A 20,680-nucleotide genomic window follows, 5' to 3' on the forward strand; every position below is an offset into this window, starting at 1 on the left:
AATGGATTTTTCTAGAAAACGGTGTGTCCTACCGACTTAAAGCAATAGTACCTTTTAGTACTATAATACCTCACATTTTAATAATCCAGTATCAAACATGCTTAAAAGTTAAAGACAAAAAAGTTATGCGATAAGATATACGTTGCCCCACCCAAAACGGACGCCTATGACTGGCACTAGAAATTCACAATAGATGGAATCGATTTATCTCTAAAAGATTAATATGTGTACCAATTTTCGTTTTTCTAACTAGAAGCGTACTGTGAGTATTTAAGAAAAACTAATTATAAGACGCAATCTTCAAAGAGCTCTAGCTCCCTTAGGAAGCATTTTCGGACTAGGTGAATTTGGTTAAATTGTCTTAAAATTACCTGAGGAATGTCCTGTCTGTGTTTGTCGGTAGAGTTTCTGGGCACCCTGTATAATCGCATATTAATTTATGCTGATAAAAAATATTTGTTACAAATCTAAAATATCTTTGAACTTTGGAAATAAAAAGAAAAATAACGAGTTTGATTTAGTCTCATTATGATATAGGGATTATGATAATTTCCAGGTATTAGGTTATTGCGTTTAATAATAACTTATGAACAACAAAAACTAATGTTTATGTTATTATGTACATGCAATATTACATAATTGGTCATATTAAAAGCTTTCTTATTTATATTTAGGTATACTTATAACTTATATTTTGCATTATTTTGAATAAATACTTGGATAAATATATAATTTTCTACTTTACTCGAGCAATTTCTATTTCGAGCAATTTTCATGTGGAGCAATTCGTTTTCGAGCAATTGATTTCGAGCAATTAATTTCGAGCAATTGACCTAGAATCTTTTTAGATAGGCAAAATGCCCTCACTCTTAGAATTTATTTTTTTAATTTTTTTTACGTTCTATGTGATTAAAAATAAGACCTCCTCTCCCACTTCAAACCGTCCAAAAAATACCATCAAAAATATCCCCCTCGTTTTTGGAGGGTTTAAATATAAATATTTCTATTTTAAAACGTTTTTATATACTTGGCTTGGTCTTTGTAACTATTTCACTATGTCCGCAAATTTTGTAATCCATTTTAAAAATACTTCTGGGCTATCTAGGCACCTGAAATTTTCAGAATAGCTCAGAATTAGCTAACAATGCAATATTTAACTGCTATTATATGGATAAATCGATTTTTTTGTAATTTCAAACTATTTTAAAAATATGTCTAATGGAATGACATTTTAAATTACGTCAACAAATCGATATCAACAAATTAATCGTGGCTCAATGGTAGAGCATTAGACTGCAGATCGAGAGGTCCCGAGTTTGAACCCGGCTGTACGTATCTTTTTTTCATTTTTTAATAAATAATTAAAAGTCAATATACTAAAAATTTTATATTAATTTACATTTTAAATATTTTCTTTGATATATATGAGTTTATAATTTTATAGTGGGTCGTATAAATAATATTTTTGATTTATAATACGTATAAATAATAATGAAAACGTTTTATTATAAAAAGTTCTTTTTTATAAAAGTGTAATTATTTGAATGCCCTAAACGACTCATATATAACCTAAAAAAAACCTTAATTGATCTGTTTTGAAGTCGATAAAATGGGGACAATCCCCAAAAATCTACTAAAAAACCAACTTCTCGGATTTTTGAAAGTGGTGAAGCTTCACGGAAAAATATGAAAAAAATAGGAATATAGTTTTTAATAAAGTCACAAAATATAGACCGATATGTTGTGTAAAAGCCTCAAGTAAGCGTGTGAATTCTTCGAAATTTTTATATTGATTTGGGGGAGGGGGAGTGGAGTACTTAGATGAGTATGGACCCGTCCGTATGAACGTTCATACCCGTCCGTAATTAACAATGATGAAGTGCATGCATCAAAAGAAGAAGACATACTTCACTTGAGAAAACATAAACAACACCTAATGGGCTATAATAAGTTTGTCAGTCAGTTTTATCAAAATTTTAAAAGACATTAGTTTTATTTAAATGTGCTATAACAATATATATTTAATATATTCTATATACTATGTATGTCATTACTAATTGTCTATTAATTAACATTTGGCATATTTATATACGAATCTCTTGAGAACAAAACATTTTAACGATTAGGTAATGATTTATTAAATAAAATTTAAATAAAAAATAAATAACAAGTAATTTTTATATTCCCATGGGTGAATCATATACAAATATAATTTTGTAATATTTATTAGGCACTTGATGCATTTTAATATGTGTCATTGCCGTTTTCAAAAACGATTCTATTTCTCCATAATAAAAAATGCTATGGTAGGGGAGCAAAGTATGCTAAATGTGCTGTCACTCTAGCATTATGGGGACCTATTGGGTTTCCGCGGATAAGTAATTAAGAAGATAAAGGCATAGAGCGCTTCACGCTGGCCTAGTTTTTTTGCATTCGATTAGGGTACCACATGGAATCTTATTACCCAGGATTCCATTGTGAAGAGCACTTGGCTAGGATAGTTGTGCCCCCATCGCGCATCAGCGTGCTATGGGGGGAAAGGGATGGCCTGGGGCATTGGAGCGAGGTGGGGTGATCTCTGTTTTTACTCGGGTCAAAACACCTCGCCCCAATGAATTGTTACACCCGAATGTACTTTTCGATAGGGTGGACATCTCCCACAGGTCGGGTTGAATCAAATTGCTTGCTTGCTTGCTACCTATTGGGTTATAAAGAGTAGATCCTAAAACCAAAAAAAGTTAAGTAAAGTTTTCCATTTTAGTGTGGATTTTCCATTTTTAATTTAATTTTTCATTTCCAAAAATCGTTTTTTCCGATTATAGTGCCATCTATCTAAACTCCTGGACAAAATTAACGCACCACTTATATTTTTCTCAATAATCTTTGTTTATTGATCATTTACTGTACGACAAGTTGCCTATGGACCTTGTTTGATAGTGACAGTTGTTATGTAAGCTAAAATAATAGTCTTGTTTTAACAATAATGTCAATAATTTGTATTAAACTTCGTTTTAGACTAAAAGTGAGTTAAACTTTTCATAAAAAGTGCAGATTAAAGCAAAGTTCTTGTGAGAAACAAGCTTTTCATTTTGATATTTTTCATCACATGCATATATGAAAGTTCATTTGCATAAAAATCAAATAAAAAAAAATGAACCGCCAAAGAAACTTGTCAATGGAGGAGGCAGTGCGAGCATCGACTCTCCTAGATGAAGGATATTCAATGCGATACGTTGCAGGTTTGTTAGGAAGACATCATTCCAGCATCAGTCGCAAGGCGAGGCGATATAATGAAACAGGGTCGTACCATCGAAGACCAGGGCAAAGGCGAAAACGTTGTACTAAACAAATTGATGATCGTTTTTTGAGACAACGTGCTCTCAGAGATAGGTGAGTCATCAACAATTTGCTAAAAAATGAACTAGCAGATGTTTGAAATGTCGCGATATCGTCTCGAACAGTTAGAAGACGTTTACATGAAGCAGAATTGAGCAACAGGAAACCGACCAAAAAACCCTTGCTTACCAGAGAACACAGGGTTCAGTGATTGAATTTTGCAAGATTGAATCAAAATTGGACCATCGATGATTGGAAATAAGTTCTTTTCTCCGATGAGACTAGAGTAGGCATAAAAGCTCTAGTTGGTCGTGAGCGTGTCTGGCGAAGGCGAGGAGAAAGGTTTGCCAGCTGCAATATCTCTCCTAAAGTACCTTTTGGTGGTGGCTCAAAAATGTTTTGGGGGAGAATTTGTTTTGAAGCTCGTACGGAGTTGGTCCCCATACGTACGAGGTATATGAATGCCCATTATTACTTAGACAACATTATTGTCGAACATGTAATGCCGTTTGCTCCGTTTCTTAGACCTAATTTTTTATTCATGCAAGACAACGCTCGTCCTCATGTGGCTCGACAGGTTATTGGCTACCTAAATGATGTTGATATTCCATTATTAGAGTGGCCACCTAACAGCCCGGACATGAATCCTATAGAGTATCAATGGGACTATCTCAAAAAAAAGATTCGAAGTCTAGACCCCTTATTGCCAATCACAACAAACTCATTGAGACCGTTATTAAAGAATGGGAGAATATTACGCAAGCTTTTGTTGAACATTTGATATCAAGCATGCCTCGACGCATAAATGCAGTCATAAGAAGTAGAGGAGGGCCTACACGGTGTTAGTGTTGACCCAGATGCATTTTATTGTGTTACTTTACTGATTTTTTTCTTTTTGCAATTTAGAGTTATGCTAGCTTATTTACGCATTTCCGGCAAAAACAAATTTTTAAAGAAACAATAAGGCAAATTTAGGTCATGGTAAAGTCATGTTGGACTTATTTGTAGGTGTTTATTATTATTTCAATGCAACTTAGTTTTATTTTGTGTTCATATTGTAAATATTTAGATTAATTAAAGTGGTGCTTTAATTTTGTCCAGGAGTTTATAATTGGAAAAAATGTCTCGAATAAAAGTTACTTATTTTTACGTAAGGAATCCAAATCTGCAACAAAAATGGGGCTCCTATTTGAGATTTTAAAGTAACCCCCCCACCCCCGTGGGAGGTCGTGTTTGGTTACGTTCGATAGATTTTTCAAAAATATTGAATAAGTGTATTTTCCAGATTTTCGATCTGATGTTCATTTCGCGAAATAACTCGGTATTCGTATTTAAAATATTAAATTTACCCCCACTCTCTCCGTGGCAATTCGTGTTTGGTATTTCGATAGATTTTTGAAAAATATTGAGCACGTATTTTTTAGTTTTTCTATCTGTCATTCATTTCGCTAAATATGTATTCGCTTTTTTCTTGTGAAACTTTGGAACTCACCCATTTCCTTACGCTCCGCTCAAATCGTCAGATTTTTGAAATATACACTGTTTTGCATTACTCTGGGCTAATTAGCAAAATTCATGGAAAAGTTATTTACCAGCAATTTTATTGCTGAAATCGAATTATAAGATCCTATATATTAATAATATAGGTATGCAAAGTCCGCAGATAGTGTGCTACTTTTTTTTATAAACAAAATGGCGCCGACAAATCGTATTTTTTTCAATTATTGCTCTATAACTTCGAAGATTTTAACTTTACAACAAAAACACCTTAATAAAAATTCACCGCAATTAAATTCTGCACAGAGATTTGTTTTTGACGATTTGCTCTGACGAAAATTTTCCTCGGAAAATGCGGGTTTTCCTAACAAAAACTCTAATTTCCAAATAAAGTTTTAGGTAAGTAATTATTAATCAATAATTAAATAACTTAGTGACATCAAAGCTTTCTTGGTATAGATTGTAATTCCAGAAGCCGGTGAAAATTAAACGAATATTTTAGCAACAATTCAATTGTTAATTAACAAATTACGATCGCAATAATAACCAAAATAATCATGATACATTGATCAAACTTATAAAGATTATAAAGATGAGATGCTTATTTAATATTTTATCGACAAAATATAAATTTGTTTTTTGCATAATCTTTAAATTTTGAAAAAAAAAATAGTTATAATACGCTGGTCTAATTAGTAAAGTACAAAGAAAGGTTATTTACCAGCAATTTTATTGCTGGAATCGAATTATAAGATCCTATATATTAATAATATAGGTATGCAAAGTCCTTAGATAGTGTGCTACTTTTTTTATAAACAAAATGGCGCCCGAAAATCGTGTTTTTTTCAATTATTGCTCTATAACTCCGAAGATTTTAACTTTACACCAAAAACACTCAAATAAAAATTCACCGCAATTTAATTCTGCATAGAGACATGTTTTTCCCGATTTGCTCCGACGAAAATTTTCCTCGGAAAATGTGGGTTTTCCCAACAAAATCTCGAATTTTCAAATAAATTTTTTGGGCCAGTAATTATTTATCAATAAGTATATAGCTTGGTGAAATAAAAGCTTTCTTGTTATAGATTATAAATTCAGAAGCCGGTGAAAATTAAACGAATATTTTAGCAACAATTCAATTGTTAATTAACAATTTACAGTCGCAATAACAACCAAAATAATCATGAGACATTGATCAAACTTAGAAAGAATATAAAGGTGTCATGCCTATTTAATATTTTGTCGACAAAATATAATTTTTTTTTTTGCATAATCTTTAAATGTTTAAAAAAAATTGTTATAAACAAATTAACATTTCTCAGAAATTGTTTATTATATTTTAATTTTAAAAAAATACTTAAAATGCGTATTTTACAGGTCTTGAAAATGAATGCTTTAAAAAAATTTCCAACCATTTGCAAAAAAGTTATGAAACAACAAAGTAAATTTACGAATTCTCCGTTGTTTATAATTTGCTTTAATTGTTTCAAAGCTTAAAAGTGAGTCTATGGTACAATCTAATTACTCACAAAGAATGTCAAAAATTAGTGCAATGGTTATATTTTAATCAAAGATTAAAAATACTTTTTTTTGTAATTTTTAGCGCGAAAGTAGGCTTGATACAGAGCCGGAGATAAAATGTTCACTCGAAGCGACTGACATGCTTAAACTCGCGCGAGTTGTGTATGTGGGCGGGTAGCTACGGTACTGTATTATTCTATAATTAGAATTCTATACAATTAAAAAAAATTATAAACACCGTAATAATCGTATGTTTACTTTGCTGTTTCATAACTTTTTTGTAAATGGTTGCAAAAAAGTTTTAAGGCATTCATTTTCAAGATATTTGAAATGCGCATTTTAGCTATTTTTTAAAATTATAATATAATAAAAACTTTCTGAGAAACGTTAATTTGTTTATAACTATCTTTTTTAAACATTTAAAGATTATGCAAAAAAATAAAAAATTTATATTTTGTCGACAAAATGTTAAATAGGCATCTCATCTTTATAAGATTTCAAAGTTTGATCAGTGTATCATAATTATTTTGGTTATTATTGCGACTCTAAATTATTAATTAACAATTGAATTGTTGCTAAAATATTCGTTTAATTTTCACCAGCTTCTGGAACTATAATCTAAACCAAGAAGGCTTTTAACTCACCAAATTATTTAATTATTGGTAAATAATTACTTATCTAAAACTTTATTTGAAAATTAAAGATTTTGTTGGGAAAACCCGCATTTTCTGAGGAAAATTTTCGTCGGAGCAGATCGTGAAAAACACTTCTCTATGCAAAATTTAATCACGGTGAATTTTTATTTGAGTGTTTTTGTCGTAAAGTTAAAATCTTCGGAGTTATAGAGCAATAATTGAAAAAAATACGATTTTCGGGCGCCATTTTGTTTATAAAAAAAGTAGCACACTATCTAAGGACTTTCCATACCTATATTATTAATATATAGGATCTTATAATTCGATTCCAGCAATAAAATTGCTGGTAAATAACTTTTCCCAAAAATGGCCTATTCTCCGATAATCAGTCCAGACTACTTACCTTATCTTAATTTGACGATTTTGAGTTTTTCTAATAATTTTTTTTTCGCCCACCTCCTAACGAACTCCCCTGCATTAAGAGCCAATATATAGTAGAGGTACATTTTCAGGGTACAAGGTTTCTCCCCATGTAATAATCTGACGCGCTCGAGTAACTTCAAAAATCCCCGCTTGGGCTCCACTACCATATTATGTATCCACGCTGAAAACTATGTAACTATTATTTGGACCGGTGAGAATAAATCTGACATAAATTATAGAATTTCCAAATGTACCTACTCATGAAATATATCCTTGTATTTTGTGTTTTGTGATTGTACTTTTTTTCTTTTTCTTCTTCTTTTTGTGTAAACATGACCCTGTCTGTTTTTTTAATGTGTCTCCTGTAAGTTGTCGTTCCATCGTTTTCGTGGTCTTCCCACTGATCATCTTCCTATTGGGGAACCGTCTTTCACCGTCCTATTTGTTGTCATTCGGCTTATTTGGTCAATCCATTCTACTCTTCTGTTTCTTAACCAGTTATTAATGTTCTCCACCTCACATATCCGTCATATATCTGTACTTCTAGCTCTGTTCCATAGTGTCTTGCCATCGAATTTTCGAAGGGCTTTCACCTCTTTCTAGCACTATTTGTGTCCTCTTTGTGACAGGACGTGTTTCTGCCGCATATGTCATTATTGGTCTGATAACTGTTTTGTAAATTCTGCCTTTCATTTCTTTTAAAACATTTTTATTTCTCCATATTCTCACATTCAGGCAACCTGCAACTCTGTTTGCTCTATTCACTTGATCTTCCACTTCTATTTCGAGCTTTCCGTAGCTAGATAGTGTGATGTCTAGAGATTTAAACTCCATTATTTCTCCTTCTATTATTTGACCCTCCAGCTCTAATTTACATCTTATTATATTCGGTTTTATAACCATACATTTTGTCTTTTTGGAAAAATTAAATTTTTTGGCGGTCAGGTATATTAAATTGGTGCATCATACGTTGCAAATCATCTTCACTTTGAGAGATTAGCATTACATCGTCTGCATAGCAGATTATTTCAAGATTTTTTTTCCATTTGGTATCGTTTTTTAGTCCTTAATTTTTTTATTGTTTCATCCATGATCAATTTGAACAATAGAGGACTAACGGAATTCCTTAGTCAAATGCCTTCTTAAGATTTACGAAACGAATATGCCGGTTTATTATATTCTAATGATTTCTCTTGTACATGATTCTCACGACCTAAAACCTTGTTGTTCTTCTGCTAGTATTATAATAATTTCATTAGGTTTTGTTATTATCACGTTGGTGTTAATTTAAATATTGTGTTTAATAAATTCATTCCTTTGTTATTTTTCGGGTTTAAAAAAAACTTTTTATATGTCTATTTTATCGATATACGTACCTACTACGCTTACTTTTTTCAGTAGAATTTCTATTTTTTTAGAACCGGTGAGCAAAATCTATCACCCAGAGACTTCGTAGGCGTAGAAAGCGAAGACGAGAGCGTTACTGATCAACCCACCTATTTCCCTCCAAGTTCCTGGTCTACGCAAATACTCAAACAGACGTCAACTCCAGAACCATTAACCAACGACTTAAACGAGAACACTAATTTATCGAACGTACAACGAAGAACAAATTCTCAAGGAAGAGGAAAGGCCATTAACTTCTCATCCAATAAAAATAGTAAGTAAAACTAAATCAGTAGGTACTATTCATATAGACATGTGGCTTTAAGTACTATTCTTTTCCACTCCCTTTTGTCAGTTGCTTTTTTTTACCAATTCGTTACGTTAAGTCTTCTCATATCTTCTTTAACTTTGTTGCTTCATATTGACCTCGGTCTTCCCTTCACCTAGTGCCTGCCAATGTACTAGAAACATTATGGGAATTCTAGATGGAATCTTTCTTTGCACATGTCCCAACCATCTAAGTCTTTACGCCCTAATTATCACTAATATGTTAGGTTCTAGTTCTTGATAGATCTCAGTTAGCTCGTTATCTGTTCTTCTTGTCCATTATCCATTTAAGTTTTCCCTGCAAATATTTTGCGCAGTATTTTCACACACGTTTTTAACACACGTTTCAAAAGACGTCACTATCGGCCTTATTACGGTATTGTAGGTCCTTAGTTGTGCTCTTCGAGATATATATTTACTTCTTAACTCATTGAGAGCATATATATAGTGCAGTTGCCCGACACAATTCTTTTCTGTGTTTCTTCTTCATAGTTAGATTTTCTTGTAAAGACAATTCGTAAGTATTCAAATCTTTCAACTTCTTTAAATTTATGTTGTTTTCCCTTTGTTGTTGTCATTGTTATGTATTACCCCGACCGATTTGCTTATTTGTACATTCCATATACAGTGGAACCTCGATAAGTCGGATTAATCGGGACCGCGGCCGATCCGGGTTATCGAAAATCCGGGTTAGCCGGAGAATATGGTAAAAATTAACAAAATACAAATACAAATGTAAATAATAAACAAATACACATTATGATTGCAAAAACATGAAAACATGCACAGTAGGTATAAATTACATCTCAATTACATACAGGTGCATACAGTATTGTTTATTTCTTGGTAAAAACTCAGTCAAAGTGAAAAAATGTTTGTTTTGTCTGATGAAAATATATCCGGATTAGCCGGACTTCCGGGTTATCGGAGGCTGACTTATCGGGGTTCCACTGTACTTCGTTTTTACTTCATTTATATACAATCCTTTGGTTGCTGCTTTCTCTTTGCGTTTCATGACTGTTTCTATCAGTTCTATTTTGTTTCTAGCCAAGATTAACAAATCGTCCGAAATACTAAGCACTGATGTTTTTTTGTGGTGGATCTGATTTGTTCTATTAACGTTTACTTCCTGTATAACCTTTTATGCTAAACATTATAGGTGCTAATGGTCCAACCTGCCGCACTCCTTCTTGGGCCTCAAAGCTTTCTGTTATACTATCGTTTATCTTGACTTTATTCACTGTCCTTTGGAGAGTTAATTTGATCGTTCTAATAAGTTGTGGACAAACATCCATATCTTGCTATACTGTGAATATTTCCCTTCTTTTGGCTCGATTGAAAGCCTGTCTAAAATCAATGAAAAGAACCATCGTGTCTTACAACGTGTCATCGTGTCACACAAACACAACCCATCCGTTACTAGAAGATATAAAATGACAAATGAGATGTGGAATGAAAGGTTATAATCCAAAGATGATATTAAAGCTGGGCAATTTAACCTCGGACTTCCGGTTCCATAGTTGTAACCGGAAGTACTGTTTTAAAATCATACACATAGGTATAACGAAATAACTTTTTTGTTTCAGGGAACAACTTAGTCAACTATAAATCTAATTTCAAAGCTACAACTCCTGTTTATCCTCAAACCATAGAAGATACAACTCAGTCGTCAAATAATGTTGGATTACTCGCACCAGTTCAATCGGCAAACAAGAAAATAGATACGTTACCAGAAAACGGATTGTCACTTGAGCTATTACCACCTGCTGTAGATCCAGATCTTTTCGGTAGACAAGATAATACAGCCAGTACCATTAAAGTAAACTTTCCTTCCAATTACAAAGCCACGACCCCACAATATCCATCAGAAGATGAACTAACCAAAGCACTTCGTGAAAAATTAGAAGGATCTAACGAACAAAGTCAATTTAAAGTTAATTTTAAATCCAACTTCAAAGCTACCACACCAGTATATCCTAATCTAGTAGATCCTACCAGTGTAGACCCAGACCAATTGGGAATTCTTCCACCACAAGGAAATGTTGTAAACTTCCATTCAAATTTCAAAGCCACAACCCCTCAATACCCTACATCAGTTGACAACACTAGTCCTCAACCCGATGATGTTGGTTTAGTCCCACCAAGAGAAGTTGAACAACTTTCCTCACAAGATACTAAAGACCCTCCCATACGTGTAAATTTTGAATCAAACTTCAAAGCTACTACTCCTAATTATCCTTCTTTTGTAGATCAGACCAGTGTCAATCCAGATGATGCTGGATTGCTGCCTCCTAATGGGGATGAAGATAATACTGACCAGGTCATAATAAATTTCCAGTCAAATTTTAAAGCAACAACGCCACAATATCCCAATTATGTAGATCCTACGAGTCCCGATCCCAATGATCTTGGACTGTTACCTCCAAACAACAAAGACAAAATCAATGGAAATGAAAACATCCACGTGAATTTTGAATCAAACTTCAAAGCAACAACTCCCCAATATCCTTCTTATGTCGATTCTACAAGTCCAAACCCGAACGACATTGGACTGCTTCCACCTAAAGAAGCACCCAGGGTTGCATTTAAATCTAAATTTAGAGCTACAACTCCTAACTATCCAACTTCCGTTGAAACAACTAGTGCTAACCCATACGATGTAGGTTTAGTCCCACCTCTAGATACAATTGTTAATTTTCACTCAGACTATAAAGCTACTACTCCCGATTACCCTACTTTTGTTGAGTCGACCAGTCCCGATCCACAACAAGCTGGCTTGCTAGCACCTCAACCCGAAAATCTACTAGGTTTAATCAATCCTATTAAAAATCAAAGACCAAGGGATAGTGAGTTTTCCAACAATTGGTCAGTGCCATCGAAGTCTTACCAGCCACCAAGTATAGATCCTGATTATAATGTAGGCGAAGAAGAGCTGCAGGAAATACCTGGAATTAAGCTTTTGAACTTCATGAAGTCGTTTAATAAGGAGCAGTGGCAAGAACTGAGGCAAGCATTTAGAATTCCAGAATATGATTTTCCATTGGACGATGCGACGAGACCAAGTTATGATAGTGTTGTGAACTCTTTCGAACCAGTGTCAGTTAAAAAGTGAGGTATCAAAAAGATCAGGAAATGTAGCAATAACTCGAAAATAAATGTTTTTTGATCATGCACTAGATATTTTTAGGCATTGTTTTTCAAATTAGAGTACGGTACAGCTGGTTCCTAAAAAAACTGATACGACTCTTAGTAAGATTTGATCATTTTGAGCAGTGTATGATTGGTCTGACATTATATTATATTTATTATGACAGACAAATAATAAAATAAACAAACACACAGCCATTTTTTGAGGTTGAAGTTATCTGACAAATTTTAAGATTCGGCAGTGACAGTGACAGTATGTAAATAATAAGTATTTATCCTTCAAACTTTAATAAATTAAATATAATTAAACTCATATTCATTATATCACACCTCATCAAAAGCTTTTTACAAGAACATAGTCAGCGATTTTGATATAGCTTAGAGCCAGACTACATCAAGATCGCCTATAAATCGTGCTGGTAATTGCCTTGCAGCGAGGCCAAAAACAAAAGAAGAAGTAGAAGAGAGTACACTGCTCAATTTTCTACAAAATACGCTTTAAGAGTCGTATCAGTTTTTTTTGGAACCAGCTGTACATTCCATGTCAAATCACTCAGGCAAAAAATTTTGGATCTCCGATTTGTCTGAAAATTGGTATATAGCTTCTGCGGGACGTAAAAATAAGATATTTAAGGTCAAAAAATCTTCTTCTTCTTTTTTTCTCAAAATGTTATTTTATGCGATTTTACAGTGATTTGGTGTTTATTTAAACAAATTTACATTTTCTGTCGTAAAGTATCAATGAAAAACATAATATTTTAATAGAAAGAGTAATAAAGAATAATAAGTTTAATAGTAAGCATGATAACAAGTTATTTTGAATCAAAACAAGTTTTTGATCAAATTTTATAGTGTAAAAAACGTTAAAATAACGTTTTTTTACATCTTCCTCCATTCCTAAAATACATCATCATCGATTTGACTAAAAATTGGCCCACAGATAGCCAAAAGATAGGACTTTAAGTGGTTAGAAGGATTTGAATTATATTACAATACCAAAAAAGTTACATGCAGTAATATCAGACTCCAAAGTATATATTATTAGTCCAGTCGGGATAGTATTTGACCTTGAATGCCGAGCTGCCTAAAATTTTATTTTTCTGATCTTTAGGGGAGTCAATAGTAGCCTAAATTTAAAATCACGAATGAATTCCTCCGTTACGTTAGCCGCCATCTTGATATTAAAGGAGAACCTGTTTTGCTCAATATCTCCACCATTTTTAACTTTTCGACAAAAATGGTAGGAACTGAAATTGTTCCAAATAAATCGTGTTTACAATTATTACAATTTCTTTTTAACAATTTTTGTCGTGAGGTCGATATTTTCGAGTTAAGTGTACTTACACTAAACGCCTATGTTTTTGACTATAATATTGCATGTAACTTTTTTGGTATTTTAATATAATTCAAATCCTTCTCACCACTTAAAGTCCTATGCTTTGTCTTTTTGTGGGCAAATTTTCAGCCAAATCGATTATGATGTATTTTGGGAATGGAGAAAAATGTAAAAAACGGTATTTTAACGTTTTCTACACTATAAAATTTGATCAAAAGCTTATTTTGAATCAAAGTAACTTGTTATAATGCCATATAATGACATTTTTGAGCCCCTTCTATTAAAATATTATGTTTTCCATTGATACTTTACGTAGGCAAGTACTTTTAGGGGATTATCGCTGTTAATTGTTGTGGAATACTGAAGGATGGTTTATTTATGATAATTCACAGAATAGCAAACGCGCTTGTAATATACAACAACGGTACTGACTCTAAAAATAGTTTGGAACAGAAACATTGAAACATAACAGAGATTAAACCTCTTTTAATGTGCATGCTTCCTAGGGCGTCATTATCTGAATCTCGTTTTTATGAAAATACATCCTGTGATATATTTGTGTTTTCTGTTTATCGTGCAAGTGCAGTCGTGCATTAACGAAGTTCCTAGTTCCTATAATAAAGTATATATTATAATGAAGTTATAGTAAAGAGAAATAAAAAGGTCTTTTGTGTAATATTTTTAAGTATAAGTTTAGTATTATAAGGAACTATTTCCTATAAAGGCTTTTTGCTATGTATTCACAAAATTATAGATACTAGATTTCTTTCTGAAAAGTGCCCTACAAATGTTCATAAGACGTACATTGAATGTACATAAGGTGTACAATGAAAGCTTCAATACAACGTACAATGTACGTTTGTAGCGGACGTTCTATGGACGTCCAATTTTGTGAACTCTGGACATTCGTTGGACGTCTATCGGATGTCCATTGTACCTTAGCGGGACGTCCATTGGACGTTCCAATGTACACAGATGTACGTCCATTGGATGTCCATAAAACGTACTTGTGCTATCTGGGAATACGTCCCGCAGAAGCTATATACCAATTTTCAAACAAATCGGAGGTCCAAAATTTTTTTTGCTCCAAAATTGAGTGATTTGAAATGGAATGACCCGTACCTATTGCATAAAGAGTGTGCAGTTAAATCAGCTAATAGACCTGAATTATGACTTTGCTTTGTAGTCCAGAGAAATAAGATTTTTCTTGTGACACATCCCCCTCCAGGCAGAAGCCAAATTTTTTGAGTAGTATGGACATCTATATTAATAACCTATATGTTTCCTGCAGCCGATTCTGATGATATTCATAGTTATAAACAAATGACGATCAAAAAACGATAAAGGACACCGCACACATCTTATAGAAAATATAATTTACATGAATAGATCCATCCTAAAATTTCAATAATTTGATACGCATTACGCCAGCTCTGAAATTTGATTAATTAGTGCGTTAATTGTAATTAAAGTTTATCGAAATCGCATTTTGAAGTCCATGAAACTGGCATTCATAAATAATATTAGTCTAGCGGCTATTGAATACAGTCTATTCATCACTAGCTTAAGCCGATTAGAGGCGGTACAACTAACCAAATTATACCTATTTTATTATCAATAATAATAGGAAAAGATAAGAGTAAGCATCTGCCTTAATCCCTCGAGAAAGATTTATGGAGTAAGTGAATCACAAGATCTTTTTTCTCTCTTTGACACACGTACATTCCTATTTGATTTTAGATTTATTTTTATCAATTTACGCTCTTGTTAATCAAAATACAGAGTTGGCGCAATGTAATCAAATTATTGAAATTTCAGGAAGCATCTATTCATGTAAATAACTTTTACTTCATTTGAATGACATTATATTTTCCATAAGATGTGTGCGGTGTCCTTTTCGCTTTTAAAGCATTCGGACAGTAATACTTAGGACAGTTTATGAAAGAATAACATTTATACTAATCATTTAATTAGAAAAAATGACAAAAAGTAATTTTAAACAGTGTAAAATTATTTTGCAAAAACATGCTGATTTTTTGCTTACTTATAAACAATTAGAATACCTTTTTAACCGTTTCCCGTAGAAAAATTATTTTTTCATATTTAGAAAGACTGAATTTTTATACACATTTAGAAAGAAAAACAATTGTCCTAGAACAATTAGGGACGAAGTTAGCCCCCTCCTTTTTTTAATTCACATGTTCTTGCAAAATAATTTTGCAATATTTAAAATTATTTTTTGTCATTTTTTTTTTAATTAAGTTAATAGTGTAAATCTTCTTCTTTCATAAACTATCCAAAGTATTACTGTAACTTCATCATATTCTGACTTTAGTGTTGCAAAAAAATTAATTTGGGATAAACAAATTAAATAACTTTTAAACTATTTGACCGATTGCTTTGAAATTTAGTAAGCACCAAACGTCTCAGCATTCCGTGTAATAAGAAGGTTTTAAGTTAATTTTTACATAGGTTATGAATATTTATAAAAACTCAAAATTTATTATTTATTTTGCAATTTTCTAAGCAACCGATAAGGATAGACATATTCAGCGAACGCCATATTGAAGATTTTTTATATGATTTATGAGTTTCTTGCTCTCAAATTTGTTTAAAATGTACATTTTTGGTAATAGACGAAAAAAGCGAAAATTTACCGTTTTTTGATCTTCATTTGTTTATAACTATGTATATCATCAAACTCGGCTATTTTTTTTTTCAAAATTCTTTTATTTTATCGCATTATCGTTGTTTATTGCGACATAAGCCTGATCGACAACAATAAACTGGGGCTCTGTTCTCAAATTCCTTAGGTTCCTTTTTGACATGTGAAATGACATTATGTAGTGCAACTGACACAAAAATAACAAATGTGTTTTAATAATTTTTTACGTGTGTGAAAATTAAATATTGACATTAACAGGATTCTTCTGAAGTTATAGATATAATTAGTTCTTGTAACAAATTTTAACGAAAACCATTTGATATAAGTATTTTAGTTCAACAGGCGATGCAGGCCTTGCAAGCAATTAGTAAAGTATAGTTGTACCAGCTATCTAAACTATTGTTTGAGGTGTGGAATTCCATAAACAAGGGATCTACCTGTTTTATTAAATGATCCCTTATTTATGTAATTTCACGCCTCGAACAATGTCATTCTGTTGAGCTGAATATTAATGAGTTTCTTAGATAAATTGGTACTACTACACATAATTATTGATATTAAAGTGTTGCCATCATTATATATATAGTCTTGGCACTGTTCATTATTTATCTAGCATGTTTTACTACAAATTAGTATTCTCTTAGGAGAGAAATATTTGCTGTAAGCAAATATAAGTTTAAATATTTATATAAATTTTATGTAAAATATATTTACATAAATTATATAAATTTATATAAAATATAAATATAAATTTCAAAAAATTGTATGAAAATAATTACCTTTATCTCCAAATTTTAACTATTTTAAAAAATACATCACTTTTATTGTATGCTCCCTGCATTACTTGTTGTATTTTTTGTAGAACCAATTGGTGAATAAGTGAAATGGGGTGTATAAAAAATTTACATCAAATAACGACATATTTACTTTGAAAGCATAATTAGATAAGCTCATTACATCTGTAGGTACAAGTTATTGCCCTGACTATCAAACCGTAATTTTTGTAAGTTGTTTTTGCAACAATTTTTTTATTGGTAGTTTTACGATCTTTTCTGGTTCAAACCTGTTGACCAATGAGTTCCTACCTCAAGTGGTTTCCTAAACGGCAATGTCAAGTCACCATTTCAGTGACCGATTTTATCTTCATACCCCTTTATATCGATGTGTTAAGTAAGAAACTCGCCTCAGCCTGCTATGCTATAAGATCTGTTTCGAAAGAACTCAATTTAGCATCTTCTAAACTAACATATTTTTCTTTGTTCGAGTCTCATCTTCGATATGGTCTTCCTTTTTGGGGTTCTAGTACAGCTGCCCAATTAGATGTTATTTTTAAATTACAAAAAAGAGCAATAAGGTATCTGTTTGGCCTCAGAAGAACAACACATTGCAGAAGTTACTTCAAAGATCACGGCATTTTAACCCTTACATCTTTATATATTTTAGAAACTGTTTGCTTAATTCGTAAACACATGCATGTCTTTCCAGCAAGGTCTCGTCATGACTACTCCACCAGAAATTCAAATTTTGATGTCTATTTACCGATCCCGTCCTCTGAGTTAGTAAAGAAATCTATATTATATTCCGCAAAAAAACTATACAACCATCTTCCTTTACAACTCAAATCTGCAACATCTTTCCCCAAGTTCCGTAAAATGACAAAAGCTCATATATCTAAAAGACCATATTATTCAGTAGAAGAGTTTCTTAATGACTAACTAAGAAATTACAGTAATGTACAAGTAACCAAACTTATCTATATTTGGGTGTCACATGCAGCAGCTTAAACTTATTAGTTCCTATGTCTATAAATAGTTTACTTTGTTGTATATTCACTTTGCAATTTCTATAAATTGTTGCAATATATCGATTTTGTTTTTTTTTTCTTTACTTTATTAACTTATATTTTGTATTTATGTATATTTTTTTTATATTGACGATTTATCAAATTTCAGAAAATTGTATTTGTTATTGTTTTTGTTAGATATTATTTATTTATTTTTTCTGACTTTAATTAAGCTTTGTCCATAAAATTTGTATTTTCAGTGACAATAAAGCATATTTCTATTCTATTCTATCTCTCGTTTATTGAAGTTCATCAAACTGTTCGAGAGTTTTTATCAATATTCTTGATTTTTTTTAATCCTCGTTTCTTGTAGCATCTTTAGTGATGTCGCGGATAGGCTATGGATCTACAAAGGATTCTATCAAGCCTTGTTTTGCCAATAGATATGCTCGTTTATTCACATGCACCCCTTCATGACACGGCACCCATATTAAAAACACTTTATCTTTTTCCTGGTTGTTGAGGAGATCTTTGCAGTTCCTCAACAGTTTTAATTTGGAGAGTGGGTTCTTTACTGCTAGCATAGCAGCTTGGCTATCTGTGAAAATGTGGATTCTCTTTGCTTTGGGGTCTCCATCATGGGGTCCACGAAAGCAAAACTTCAGCCTGGAGCATAGTTGTATATTGACCTAGGCTGCAAGATTTATTATAATTGTAAAATAAAAAAATAAAAAGGAAAAGATTCCTCTCATTGGCTGTATACCATAATAAAAAACTTACTAATGAAGTAAAAACCTCAGGTGTAGGTAGATGGTATATAATTTATTAAAAAAATTTTTCTAAAATGATCCAAAATGGATAAAATCACACAAACGTTTTCGGACCAATCAGTCCATCATCAGGTGGTAGAAACCTAAAATAAGCAAACACCTGCATTAAAAAACAAGGCCGAGATGAAATTTTGACTGTCTGAAAGTTAGGAAAAATTACAACATGTGGTTACTTACTTTAGATCCAAAGTAGTTGGAACTAGCTACATATTTAGGTCAAAAGACCTTAATATTATAATAATTATGCCATTTCGGCTACAAAAATGTCGACAATAAGTCGATGTTAACTCATTGTCGACATTGTTGTAGCCGAAATGGCATAATTATTATTATGTAGCTAGTTCCAACTACTTTAGATCTAAAGTAAGTAACCACATGTTGTAATTTTTCCTAACTTTCAGACAGTCAAAATTTCATCTTGGCCTTTTTTTTAATGCAGGGGTTTGCTTATTTTAGGTTTCTACCACCTGATGATGGACTGATTGGTCCGAAAACGTTTGTGTGATTTTATCCATTTTGGATCATTTTAGAAAAAAAAAATTTAATAAATTATATAAGTACCGTCTACCTACACCTGAGGTTTTTACTTCATTAGTAAGTTTATTATAATTGTATGTTTTCCCAAAGACCACTGGGCAGTTTTAAATCCATCATTCTCACTGGTCTACTTTTACCCCACACTTTTTCGTACAGGAAAAATATAAGCTAGTTTCTTTCTAGTCATTTTCGACTATTTTGTTTTAGATCTAGATTTATATTTTATTCCGGACCAAAATATTTTACAATAATCTGATTTAATTGTGGTCACTTTAGTTTAGAGAAGTCGCTTTTTTAATCAATAGGTATTTAAGTAAATTTTGCTTAAACTTCATTTCTATTATAAAATTAAATTTACCAACTTATCATCTGTAAAAATGTCAGTGGCAAATGAAAACAGAAGGACCAAATTGTCTTGAAAGTTGGTAAATTTTATTACAAATAAAATGATTACCATTTCTTTATGAAATAGTATTTCACCTTTTGGTCAAATAGGCTGTAATTTGTAATGTTCATGTTATTTAATTTAGTTGAGGAAAACTAGTCAAGATCAAATGCTAAATGACATGAATATTTCTATATAATTTATTAATAATTTGTACATATAAACGTATAAGATATTTATTAAGCGTTAGTGCTGCAAATAAATATGTTTTGTGTATTATGACTTTTGTACATACCTTTTAGTTCCTTTCCTTATGTTTTCTATTATTATTTCTGGTTAACGATGCTACCAGGATAAAAGGGAAGGGTTAGAAGGTGAGACCAGGAATTTAACAACACGGTGTTGCCGATTCATAACAATAGAGAACATGATCAATAACGTGAACATGGTCGGAAACTCAACCAAACACAACATTATACCTTGCACGACAGAGACACCTCCTGGATTTGATCTACCACGTAAGACCTGGTGCACACTTAACCCCATATGCACATATGGTGTGCCACCAGCGAGCTAACAAGGCTAGTTCCCAAGATTTCCTGGGCACATTAAAATAATAATCGGGACATGAATGCTAAGATTGGAAAAGAAATCGAATAAATGGGTACAATAAGGGTAGCATAGTCTCCATGAGATATCCATAAGGCCACAACGGCTCTCACCGAATGGTCAAACAACCAACCAGATCAGTGCAGGATCCAAGAGGGGCGTCATGACCTCCCCCCAGACGAAAATAAATATCAATTCAATAATCCTAAAAAAAAGAAAAACCGAGAGCCGCCAAACAAACAAAAATTAGGCCCATCCAAAAT

The 20,680-nt window shown here is 32.2% G+C and overlaps 1 protein-coding gene across 1 annotated transcript in view; it reads left to right on the forward strand.

The window, feature by feature from the left end:
* The window catches only part of LOC126887480 (uncharacterized), a 139,793-nt gene extending 119,709 nt beyond the window's left edge, over nucleotides 1-20,084 (forward strand). The window contains exons 4-5 of the mRNA XM_050655046.1: nucleotides 8,831-9,072; nucleotides 10,712-20,084. Coding sequence (XP_050511003.1) covers nucleotides 8,831-9,072; nucleotides 10,712-12,237 — 1,768 coding nt within the window. The 3' untranslated portion in view covers nucleotides 12,238-20,084. The remainder of the gene's footprint in view (nucleotides 1-8,830; nucleotides 9,073-10,711) is intronic.
* Nucleotides 20,085-20,680: the final 596 nt, after the last annotated feature.

The sequence above is a fragment of the Diabrotica virgifera genome, chromosome 6 (assembly GCF_917563875.1).
Source record: "Diabrotica virgifera virgifera chromosome 6, PGI_DIABVI_V3a".
In the NCBI taxonomy this organism is placed as follows: Eukaryota; Metazoa; Arthropoda; class Insecta; order Coleoptera; family Chrysomelidae; genus Diabrotica; species Diabrotica virgifera.